At 44.3% G+C, this 12,514-nt stretch overlaps 1 protein-coding gene across 1 annotated transcript in view; it reads right to left on the bottom strand.

Annotated features, from left to right (window-relative positions):
• Positions 1–12,514, bottom strand: part of TAX1BP1 (Tax1 binding protein 1) — a 215,165-nt gene that overhangs the window by 115,395 nt on the left and 87,256 nt on the right. The window contains 1 exon segment of the mRNA XM_030202462.1: positions 1,991–2,176. Within this exon segment, the coding sequence (XP_030058322.1) occupies positions 1,991–2,176 (186 nt within the window).

Here is a 12,514-nt window from a genome sequence, read left to right as displayed (position 1 = left end):
GGAGGAGAAGGGTCAGAGGAAATAACAAAAGACTCATCGGAAGAGAAGTACCTGGGATCTTCCTCTGATTCCCACGAGCGTTCCTGCTCAGCGTCAGACTCAACTTGAGTGAAAATACTCTGACACTGGACCTGTCTTGACGCCGAGGAATGATGTTCTCTGTGGCGATGTCGAGAAGTCGACGCCTGATTCAACTGCGGCAAAGTTCCCTTAACCGAAGTCGAAGGGGAGTCGACCTGGGTGGCAGCCGACGCAGATGCCGCAGGCGGCACCGGAGTCGGAGTCCTCATCACAGGTGAAGGGCCAGGCACCGCTACAGCAGATGACAGAGGACGCAAACACCCCCCAACATCGCAGCTGATTGTCACAGTAAGCCTTCCAGAAGTTCTGGAAACAAGGCCCGGATATGCTCGTTGAGAGCCGCCATCGGAAAAGACTGTGGAGCCGGTGGAACAGGCGGTGTCAGAATCCGTGGAGGCTCGGGAGCGGACACCGGGCTGCTAGGAGACCAACGCACATCGGCACCTCCTGTATCTAGGGGGAGCGGTCCTCTCGGTGCCGACGCATCTCGGGTGCCAACTCCCTCGACGCCCCGGAGCTCCCGGTACCGTGTGTCGAAGGAGAACGATGACGGTGCTTCTTAGCCTTCGCTCGATGCCCGTCATCAAGACTCCTCGGTACCGATGAGGAAGACGTGGAATCCTTACGTCTCCTCGGGGCTGGGTCCAACGAAGGTCAGTTCCAGGGGGCCTGCATAGCAGGAGGCCTCGAGACAAGTGGAGACCCATTCGACGTCTCACTTCTCCCAGCGCGAATTGGTCTCCCAGCAGCCATTACCTTGCTCCCCGACGTCGATGCTCCTGTCGATGTCAACACCGATGACGCAGTCCTCGGTACCAATGTCGATGAACCGGACCAGGCTCCAAAAAGCTTTTCCCGCTGGGCCTCACGAGACGCTTGGGTCCGTTTCTTCATACGAAGACACAGACTACAAGCGGCTGGGCTATGGTTGGGCCCAAGGCACTGGATACACCAAGCATGGGTATCGGTACCTGAGATGGTCCGGTTGCACCGAGTACAACGTTTGAAGCCGCTGGGTGTCTTCGATGATATGGAAGAAAACACAGCCTCGGCGAAATCAAACGACGCGATTGTGTCAAAAAGGAAGGGCACAAAAAGGGGAAAACCCAGCTGCGTCGAAAAGTAAAGGAAACTTTAAAATGGACAAAAAAATATAAGAAAACTACAGGAAACTAAATTTTTTTTTTTTTTAATCCTGAAATAAAAGAAAAAGAAAGCGAACAAGAATCGCGTAGAAGTCTTCGTCCTGGGCCTTACGGAGCGGAACAAAAAAAAACACAGCCGCACCTAACCGCGGAGAAAAAAAGACGAAGGAGACACGCTTGTGCGGCGGACGGGAAGTCGTTCGCGCATGCGCGGTCCGCCCTGCTCACGCGACGGAACGTTCCCGAAAGTCTATTTTTCCTGGCAAAATTTCTTTCCGGTTCCTGGGCCACCATGGCCGACGACCCAATTGTGAGAACAATCAGCCTGCTTGTCCTTGGAGAATGTCAAAATTCAGTTAAGGCACAGATATTGAAGTGGCATAGCTGAAAACTATAGAAGTAAGTATAGGATTGGTCTTAATGAGCTTGGAAGCTCATTTGTGTATTGTTACTCGTATCTGTTGTTCATCATGTATTACACTATGAATTCCTAACCAGATGAATTTTATTTGATCACTTCTTTCTGAAAGGCAAGCCTTCTAATCCCAATGCTACTTTATCATGGGAATAAGTTTCTATTTTAAAGGCCCAATTATGGAACCAAGTTTTAGTCCCACTGTTCTCAAATATACAAGCAACACTACAGGTTCACTTAAGGCCTCTGAATCATTTCCATATACTTAAGTTATAAATCTCCTGTTATTCTATAAACTGCTCAGTGCTTAAGAAAAGCCTTATAAGATTCAGACGTGAATAGCTCCTACCTTGTTTGAGGAATTAAGCAGGAGATCCCTCTGCAGTTTTTCTTTATCAGCCAGACAGAGCTGCAGCCTTCCAACCTCATCTTCATAAAGGGTTATCTTGTTTTCTTTGCTTGCATCCAAGTTCTTTAATGTCTGCCCCATCAGTGACTAGCTTGGTGTTCTCTATTCTGTGTTTTTCAGGTGGATCTATAACAATACTCATAAGTTTCAGACATTACAGCCTAAACAGTATTTGCCTGATCATGCATACCATAATATCTACTGAAATCTCAAGATAGCTTTTTTTTTTCTGAAACTGTACAATAGCTATCCCTTAACTCATAAAAGTTTTGCAGTTGCATTCAATTAACCATATTTTTGCAACACCTTGCTCTGTTTTAGCTAACTATACAGAAACAAAGATAACTCCGGTATCTACGAGATTCAGCACAGAAATCAAGTGACCAGATGCGGGGAAACTTAAAAACTAATTTGGCTGCCAGTTTTTAACCAGTGAACACTCAACTATCAAGCTAAAGATCAGTAAAGAAAAAGGAGATTAAAAACTATACAGCCACTGAACAAATATCTGCCCCCAATTACAGAGTGAACTACCATGAGGTAATAAAACTAAAGATATAGCAGACTAATATACACTTGCATTAGTCTGTATTGTAAACTCTAAGATGACCACCTGTCCTTTTTATATATGCTCTTTGTACTCTTCGAAGAATGCTCCCCATTCTTACCATAAATGCATCTCTCTACATGTAAAGCACTAAGTATTTTGTAGGTGCTTTATGAAAAAGGTCTATGAGAAGAAAGGAGAATGAAGACTACTGAACAAATTCATCTTGACCCTTTTCCCAAAAAGATTTATTTTTCACAACTGGCAAATTAGGCACTGATTGAAAGTCAGCTGCTTTCTGCAATTTTGATATATGGCAAAGACTGTATCCTACCAATATGGAAAAAAAAATCTCCTTTCCCACAGTAACACTCTTCCAGTTGTATTTTTATAGTAATAAAACTATTTTAGAAAGGCCATGAAGACAGTAAACAAGTTTTCACTGGCAAATCAGACAGATGTCATATTTGTAAAGAATCACCCCAAATGAACTGAACATACCAAGTTATCTGCACATAGATTTATACTACCCTATTTATGTAACTAGGTGCATGTAATACACAGAAAAGTAGCACTTCTACACACAAATCACTCTTAAGTGCTATTCTATTATAACAGAACTCGTAAGTGAAATTGGGGTATAAACGCAGCACAGAATGGACACTGGTGGAGCTCCCGCTTATGAACATAACTTACAGAAAACTAAGTTACGCACGTTTCAGTTACATTTAACACTCTCAGTTACACCAGGTCTAGAGCTGGTGTAACTACAGACATCTAAATGTAAAGCATGCCAATACTGGGTTATGCTCTCATCACACGCTGTCACAGTGCTTACAAGGGGCACACCTACTTATAAAATTGCCACCTACGTGACTGGACTTTCAAAATCAAGTTTCCTAATACTAAAATATAACAATACTGCTTTTAATTTCCAGGAACAGGTAATACTGATTCTTTTTTATGCTGTAGCAAAGCCAGTAGGGATAAGAACGGGCAAAACGATTGAGAGTACACAATTAAGTGAAATTCAGTGCCAATTCATAAATTATTAATCTCATAAAAATTTGTTCAAATTTGTATCTACTAAGGAATTTGTCCAAATCTTTCAAATACATGAAGTATGCACATGGGTCTCTAACAAATAGCACCTGTGTTTCAGGTCTTAAAGCAAATGCTTGAATACTGAAAGGGGTAGACTTCTCAAACTACTAAACGTTCAAACAGCCACTGTGTAATATACTTCTCCAAATTATAGCTATATCCTCAAATTTATTTGCAAATGAAGGGGTCCTTTTACTAAGGAGCGCTAAAGGTGGCCCACACTACCTTTAGCTTGTGGTTTTCCCACTCACTGTGGCCATCTTCAGCACACCAGTAAAATGGACGCATTTGTGGTGTTTTTTTGTAATGGCCACACGCTAATTTCCCCATTAGCGCATGGCCATTACTGCAGGAGCCCACATTACCCAATTAGTGCAGGAATGCCAACCATCATGGGCATGCCTTCCGCAAAAAATAATTTTTTTTTCAGTGCGGGACTAGTGTGTGCTAAGTGGAACACTACCATGGGATGCCTCAATGTATCCCACAGTAGTGCTCTTTTACACCACAGTAGGCCTACCATGCCTTAATAAAAGGGCCCCTAAATTTGTTGGTATTCAGGCCTTTGTGTTCTAGAAAAGGACTATTTTCCCATTCCTCTAGATCTGCCATATGGCAGATGCAGGGCAAAATATTTTCCTGAGAATGATGGAAGCTGTGTTGCTTCTAATGGGACAATAATCTTGAGCAAGAAAACCCTCCTTTACTGATTTCATACTTATCAGTTAGTCGTTTTCCCACTGGAACATTTACTTATTTAAATTTCTGAACAGCTTCATATTCACCAACCCAAAGTTATTTTATAGACAGCCATTTTAATAATAAAACTCACCCTCCTAAGCAGTATGCTTCCTATATCTGTCTCAGTTTTAGATCTTATCTGGTAAGACTGCATCAGTATTGTTCTTCAGCTTCTACTAAGCACCTAAACACATCATCTTCTGTAGTTTGATCCATATGAAAGAACCCTCTACTTTAATGTTAAACTAAACCTTTCACCCACTCAATTTTAAGTCTCTGTTGCAACAACTGTTTTGCCTTTTAATCCATTGCGCATTAGAAATATTATATTCTATCTTTTGAAGATTATGCCTAACAAGTTGTCATGTGTCTTGTATGATATACAATATTTCTGTGGTACACCCAAAGTAGTTTACATATTATATACAGATACTTTTTCTGTCCCTGGTGGGCTCACAATCAAAGTTTTGTACCAGGGACAATGAAGGATTAAGTGACTTGCCCAGGGTCACAAGGAGCTACAGTGGAAATTGAACCCTGGTTCTCAGCCCACTGCTCTAACCATTAGGCTACGCCTCAATATGCTGAACATTATTCTAAATGGCCTCATAACCTTTAACCTTTTTATGAAAAATGAAAATCAGTCCCAGAAATGCTGAGAATATCCTCTCTCCTTACCCTTTGCCCTGTTACGTCATTGTCTACGATTACTGCTCTTTTCTCTAAATATGCAGTGTTTCAGTTAGGCCTCTATACAATGAGGTACCAATATCAGGAATAAAGTTGTCCATTCGTATTTACAATCTCTTATTGATGAGTTATCTGCTGCTATGAGACATGAACCTTGACAATGGTGTAACTTTTTGTAGACAGGGTTTTGCTATTACTCACTAGCTGCAGCTGCTTATCCAAAAGTTATATACTGTATGGTAATCTACAACTTGTCAATCATCTTTCATTATATATGTGATATGAAAATAATATTTTCTGAATATTGGATCTATATTACTAGAAAGTGAGACTGCACCCTTTGTTCCTCATGATCTTAGGCATAACCATTCCTTTTGAGGATTGTCAGTGGCGTATCACTGATTAGTTTTCTCCATGAGGTAGCAATAGAGTTAACACTTTTGACCACTCGCAAACAATTCTGAATATTTGTTAAATCTCAGGGCTAAACAAACACTTTTATTGAATTTATTACTTTATTTTGAGTTTCAACAACGTCATCATGTTGCATGCTGCCATTGGCAATATTGGAGGTATTCGTAAATTGAAGCTAAAGTATGGCATATCTTTACGGAGATCTGTTATTTTAGCCGTTTACCTTGTCTGAAGAACATCAGTCATGCCTATGCAACTGTCAGCCCCTAGTGCAGCCTCCAATAGAACTTGGCACAGAACTGGACCAGATCTTTTAAGAGGGTGTGCAGCTGGATGTCAACATTTGAGTCATCAGTATCTGAGAGAAGCACTTTTTAGCTTTTCATTAACAGGACAGACAACTTGCACCAAGATATAATGCCTCCCATTTGTATAGATAAGCCATAGAAGCAACAAGAATTTTACTTGCCTTTAAGTGTCCAATGTTCCCATAATAAGCCTTCTGTGAACAGCCATATGAGAACAGACTGAAGGGAACATTGGACACTAATGGGTTAATAAAACGTTTTTGAAAAACCTAAGAATTGGACTTGTTGCTGGGACTGATGATTGATACATAAAATTCCTGAAAGACTTATGGAAATTTTGCTTATGAGAGCTTGGAGGTCTGATGGTCCTTTAGCCACCATTTAATTTGTAGCAGGGTTTTCATTTATGAAGCATTTCTTTTATTTATATTGTAGATAGTTAGATTACATAAAGTAGCACTTAAGAAATCTTAAAAGATACTACTTTATGTATTCTAACATTCTAACTACAGTTAGACTAAGTTGGGATCTAATTTATTGATTGCCAGAGACTGGCAATCAATAAATTAGTGAATATCTTTATTTATGGTTATTGAAAGGACCTTTTTTTGTATACAAATCTTCTTTATTAATTCAAAAAATACGTAATTTCAACAAATCCACAGCCACTGTAAAACACAATATTTCACTTTTCATTTAGACCCTTCTCCTGATAACCCTCGTCTCTCTTACATCTGCTAGATCCTGCTATCTCAAATTTACACATGCCTCAGTATGTATGGTTCCTATACAACCCAGGCTTACAAATAAAACCCACCTCCCATCAACACATAGATAAAAGGTAGTAGTTTGTCATTCACAGACTGTTAGCACCCTACCCCTCACATTAGGTGGAAAACTTTGAATATATGGCAGAGCTGTGAAGTTGGGGGATAGGATAGATAGATTAGATAGATACATTAGATAGATAAAAAAAGATAGATACTGCAGGTGTTCAAGCAGTTTTTGTATAATGCAAGACAGGATCTACAGCCCTCACACCAGACGGCAAATTTTATCTATTTAAAAGAACACCACCTCTTACAAACAAGATTTTGGAAACACCTTCAGGCAGATTCAAGGACTGAAGTTCTACGCTCTCAACATATAGACCATGAAGGCCAGGGAATAAGGCTGAGACGCAGAAGGGTTGAAAAGTACTCTAATTTCCACAGCAACTTGGAGGCCAATTCCAGAAGGAGAGGGAACCAGATTCTCAGTCAGAATGAAGCAATCTGGATCACTGCTCCTTGACCTTGCCCGAGTTTCAGGAAAGCCTTCTCTATGAAAGGAATCAGAGAATACGCTTACAAAAGGCCTTCCCCCCCAATGGAGGAGAAAGGAATCCGACATTAATCTGCTGTGTGATCTGAGAATGGAGATGAACTGAGGGACCTTGTTGTTGAAATAAGGGATGGAAGGATCCACAAAGGAGGTGCCCCACTCTTGGAAGATCTTGCGGGCTATGTCCATATTGAGAGACCACTCATAAGGTTGTATTACCCTGCTCAGTCTGTCTGCATTATCCTGCTCAGTCTGCCAGGCATGTTGCTCATAGTACCATTCAGTGAAGGAGGGCCCACTGCCACATCCATACCACCTCCTGACAAAAGAGGCAAGATCCCATACCCCTCCCCCGCTTGTTCACATAATACATTGCAACCTGATGCATTTCAAATAGCCCTTATCTCCAGAAGGTTGATGTGGAGGTCTGTTTCCTGAACAGACCACGCTCCCTGGGTATGAAACCCATCCACATAAGCACCCCCCCCCCCATCCCAAGTTGGATGCATCTGTTTTCAACACCTTTTAGGGAGGTGGAATTTGGAATAGGAGTCCCAGTCAAATTGGGCCGAATCATCCACCAGAGAAGGGACTGAACAAGCTCTGGAGGAACTGGAATGACATCTGCTGGGTTCCCTGGAGCTTGAGACCACTGGGAAGCCAGAGTCCATTGGGCACCTCTCAAATGGAGATGAGCCACTGAGTAACATGCATTGTGGAGGGATGTGGCCTAACAATCCCAACATCTGCCAAGCTGTGACCTGCCTGCTGCTCTGGGCCTGCAAGACAAGCGCTATCAAGGTATCTGCTCTCATCAGGGGAATAAAGACCCGAGCTTGCACCGAACCTAGCAGGGCTCCCATGTATTCAAATCGCTGAGTTAGAACATGGGACGGGGTAGTTTATGATGAGCCCTAGGAGATCCAGCACCTGAATAGTTCTCCACACCGACTCGTGCACTACTTTCTTGACCAGCCAATTATCAAGGTAGGGAAACACAAACTCCCAGTCTGCGCACTGATGTTGCATCTACTGCTACACATTTGGTGAAGACCCTGGGAGCTGATGCAAGGCCAAAAGACAGAACACAGTATTAGTAACAGCGTTTCCCTATTCGAAATCTGAGATACATCGTGTGACTGGGAAGCATCGAAATGTAACACGCATCCTTCAAGTCCAGACAGCATAGCTAATCTTGTTCCAGAATCATGGGGAGAACGGCACCCAGAGAAATCATCCTGAACTTTTCTTTGACTAGAAATTTGTTCAGAGCTCTTAAGTCTAGGACAGGACAACCCCCCTCCTCTTCTTGTGGGGAGGGGGGGATAGAATCCCTTCCTTTCTCTCCCGACTTGGATTCAACCACATTGGCCTGTAGAAGGGCAGAGATTTTCTCTACAAGTATATGCTTATGCTAAGAGCTGATGTAATATGTTCTAGGTGGAAAATTTATCTGACACCAATAAAGTGCATAATTGAAGTGGACTATCTGAAGAACCCAACAGTCGGTGGTTATAAGGGGCCACCCTTAATAATAAAAATTGAGCCTCTCTCCCACCAGTAGGCCATTCGGGACGGTTACTTGGATAGCGGCTATGCTCTCCTGGAGTCATTCAAAAGCCCATCCTTTGCTTTGACTGGGGAGCCGGCTCGGCCTTCTGGTGTCAGGACCGATGTGGCCAGGAGTGTTGGGGGTTGGGGTTGCTGGGTAGAACAGAAAGGCAGTGAAAACCTACACCTTTCAGAGTAACAGGTTCACCACCTAGGCTCAGCTGAAAACCTCCTAGTAGAGGATGACAAAACTGGAGACTGCAGAGAGAGGGACTGAATTGTGTCACTATGTTTCTTGATGAGGTCTGCAAACTCCTCCACCTTGTCCTCAAAAAGATTATCTTCTCAGCACGGTATGAACACTAATCTTTAAAGACACACAGTTATGACAGTCTGCGCATCCCTACACCCACAGCAGAGAGTCTGCATGCAATATCAAAGGTGTCATAAGTGTCCCTGGCCAGATATTTGCTGCACTCCAACTGCTTGTTGGCCAACTAGCAAAGATCCGCGAACTGATCTTGAGGGAGCGAGTTCGGGAGACTGAGCATACTGCGCACCGAAGACTTCAAATATATGCTCATGTAGAACTGGTAGGATTGGGCACGGTTAATGAGCATCAAGGTCTGAGAAACCTTTCTCTCAAACGAATCCAGAGTCTAAGCCTCTCTACCTGGGGGAGCCAAGGAACGAGTCCTGGAACTTCTCACTCATTTGTGAGAGGATTGGAACAACGGAGAGTGGCGGGGCAATTGTGTACTCTCGAATCCGGGAGCCTTTCGGATAAAATATGAGTATCCACCTTCTTTGGTACAACATTCACTGAGAGTGAATGCACAATTCTTTGTCAGTGCATCTTTATATTTAAATCTGTTTATTATAAAATAAATAAAACAGTTACATCTTAAACAGAGATATGAACAAATAAGACATCTCACATGAATGTATATTATAAGACTGAAAGGGCATAAGTGAAAGAAATGCAATCTGCCATCCAGTTAGAGATAGTGCATTTCCACGATGGTGACCCCCATCCTGTTGGGATCAAAAGAAACAAAAGACTGGGCAGACTGTCTGAGGAGCATTGCCCGCTCCACATAATAGGCAAATGCTCACTTGCAGTTCAAGGTCTGCAAGGTACTCACTAGGATGGGCATGAGGTTGGGGAAAGAATGTTAGCAAGACAATCGACTGGTTCAGATGGAACTTCGACACAACCTTTGGCAGGAACTTAAGGTGCGAATGGAGGACTACGCTGTTGTGGTGAAAGTTAGTATAAGTTGCATCCACCAATAAAGCATGAAGCTCACTGACCACACGAGATGAAATGTCACCAAAAATATGACCTTCCAGGAAAAGTACTTCAGATGACAAGAATTTAGTGGCTCGAAAAGAGCTTTCATCAGCTGGGTGAGAAAGGCAACATGCGGTACTGAAAGTGATGTGCTCCCAGCCGAAATCGAAGATGCTTCCTGTTCACCAGAAGAATTAGAATGTGTGTATATGCATCCTTTAAGTCCAGAGAACACAGTCAATCATTTTCCTGAATCATCAGTAGAATGGTGCCTAGGGAAACCATGCTGAACATTTCTTTGACCAGGAATTTGTTCAGGGACCTTAGGTATACAATGGGACGCATCCCCCTGACTTCTTTTGCACGAGTAAGTACTTGGAGAAGAATCTCAGACCCTCTTCCCCTGGAGGAATGGGCTCAACCACATGGGCCTCGAGAAGGGCGGAGAGTTCCTCTGCAAGTACCTGCTCATGCTGAGAGCTGAAGTAATGATTTCTTAGTGGGAAATTTGGAGGTTTTCGAAGCCAATTGAGTGCATATCCGAGTCGGACTATTTGGAGAACCCACCGGTCAGAGGTTATAATGCACCACCTTTCATAGAAAAACTTTAGCCTCCCTCCAACTGGCAGGTCGACAGGTTGGGATACTTTGGCAGTGGCTATGCTCTACTGGAGCCAGTCAAAAGCTTGTCCCTTGCTTTGACTAGGGAGCAGCAGGGGCCTTTGGCGCACGCTGTTGATGAGAACAAGCGTGCTGGGGTTGAGCCTGGACAGGCTGGTAAGAGGAGGTGGCATACTTACACCTCACAGTAGTAGGCACGCTCCTTGACTTGCCAAAAGACCTCCTAGATGAGGAGGCTCATACAGAAGGCACCCGGTGGGAGAGAGAAGAGATGGTATCAGTGTTTCTTGATTTGGTCAGCGACCTCAACCTTCTCTCCAAAAAGGTTATCCCCCACGGCATGCGGCACCCGCAAACCTCTACTGTTCCAAGTCAGAAACACACAGCCATGAGAGTCTGCACATTGCTATACTAGAAGCAGAGGATCCTGGATGCCACGTCAACGGTGTCATAAGCGGCCCTGGCCAAGAACTTAAGACACCTTCTGCTGCTTGACCAACTGGCACACAGACCTCAGCCTTCTCCGGTGGGAGTCTGCCAAGTCTAGCAACTTGAGTACAGAGTCCTGCAAGTACATGCTTGTGAAGAGCTGGTAAAACTGGATAAGGGACACGAGAACTGAATCCTGAAAACATCTTCCTCACAAAAGAGTCCAAGGTACGAGCTTCCGTGCCTGGGGATGCCGAGGCATAGTCTCTAGAACTCTTGACTCTGTTGAGGGTGGATTCCACCACCATGGAATTGTGAGGCAACTAAGGCCTATCAAAAACAGGTGTGCTGTGGATCCAATACATCATGTCGATCTTCTTGGAAATGACAGGGTCCAACAGAGGGGACTCCCAATTCCGATTAAGGACTTCCTTGAGTACCTCGTGGAGAGGGACAATCACAGACTCCCTAGGAGGGCATTCATAGTCCAGGATCTCTAGCACCTTAGCCCTGGGCTCATCCTCCACTTACAAATGAAATGGAAAAACCTCAGCATTTCCTTCATAAAAGATGGGAACGAAAGGCTCTCTGGTGGAGATTTTCTCCTTTCCAGTGGAGGGGAGGGTTCATAGGGGATGCCATAAGACTTATCCTCCAAAATGTACCTTGGATCCTCCTCTGACTCCCATGAATGATCCTCATCGGTGTCAGTCAGCAACATGAGTTGGCTGAGAACAAGCCTTCCTCGACCTTCAGGAGCCATGTCCTTGAGAGGAGTGTTGAGTAGTCAGCTCCTGACTCAACTCTGGCTAAGCTTCTTCCACCAACATTGAGGAGGTACCGGATCAGGTGGCTGGCGACACAGATGCTGCATGCAACACCGGTGTCAGAGGCCTCACCACAGGCTGAGGGCCAAGCAAGGCTGTAACAGGCACCAGGGTAGGTGCAAGCACACCCGATGCAGATGCACACCATTGCAAAAGGCCATCCAACAGCTCAGGAAGCAAGGCCCGGATACATTCATGGAGGGAAGATACTAGGAAAGACTGGGGCACCAGCTTCGAGACAGGCTGCACAACAGCCAAGGTCGATACAGGAGTCCGGGTACTGGCTGCTAGGGGACCGACACATTGGCACCTCCTGGATAGAGTGGGAGAAGTCCTCCATGCACCTACCCTTCTCGGGAGCCGAATCCCTCGGCGTCCGGGAGCTCCCAGCACCGCGCATCGAGGAAGACCGATGTTGATGCTTCTTGGCCTTTGCTCGATGCTCGGAATCAAGACTCTTTGGTTCCGAGGATGAAGTCGAATCCTCATGTTGCCTCGGGGTCAGGTCTAAAGCTGGATGGTCCCAGGGGCCCTGCATAGCAAGTGGCATCAAGATAGGTGGAGACCCACTTGATGCACTACTGCTCCCAGTGTCACGAGGTCCAGTAGCAGCCA

This window comes from Microcaecilia unicolor, chromosome 1 (genome assembly GCF_901765095.1).
Source record: "Microcaecilia unicolor chromosome 1, aMicUni1.1, whole genome shotgun sequence".
NCBI lineage: Eukaryota > Metazoa > Chordata > Amphibia > Gymnophiona > Siphonopidae > Microcaecilia > Microcaecilia unicolor.
The sequence above is the reverse complement of the archived record's forward strand: the minus strand, read 5'-3'. Positions and strand labels throughout refer to the sequence as shown.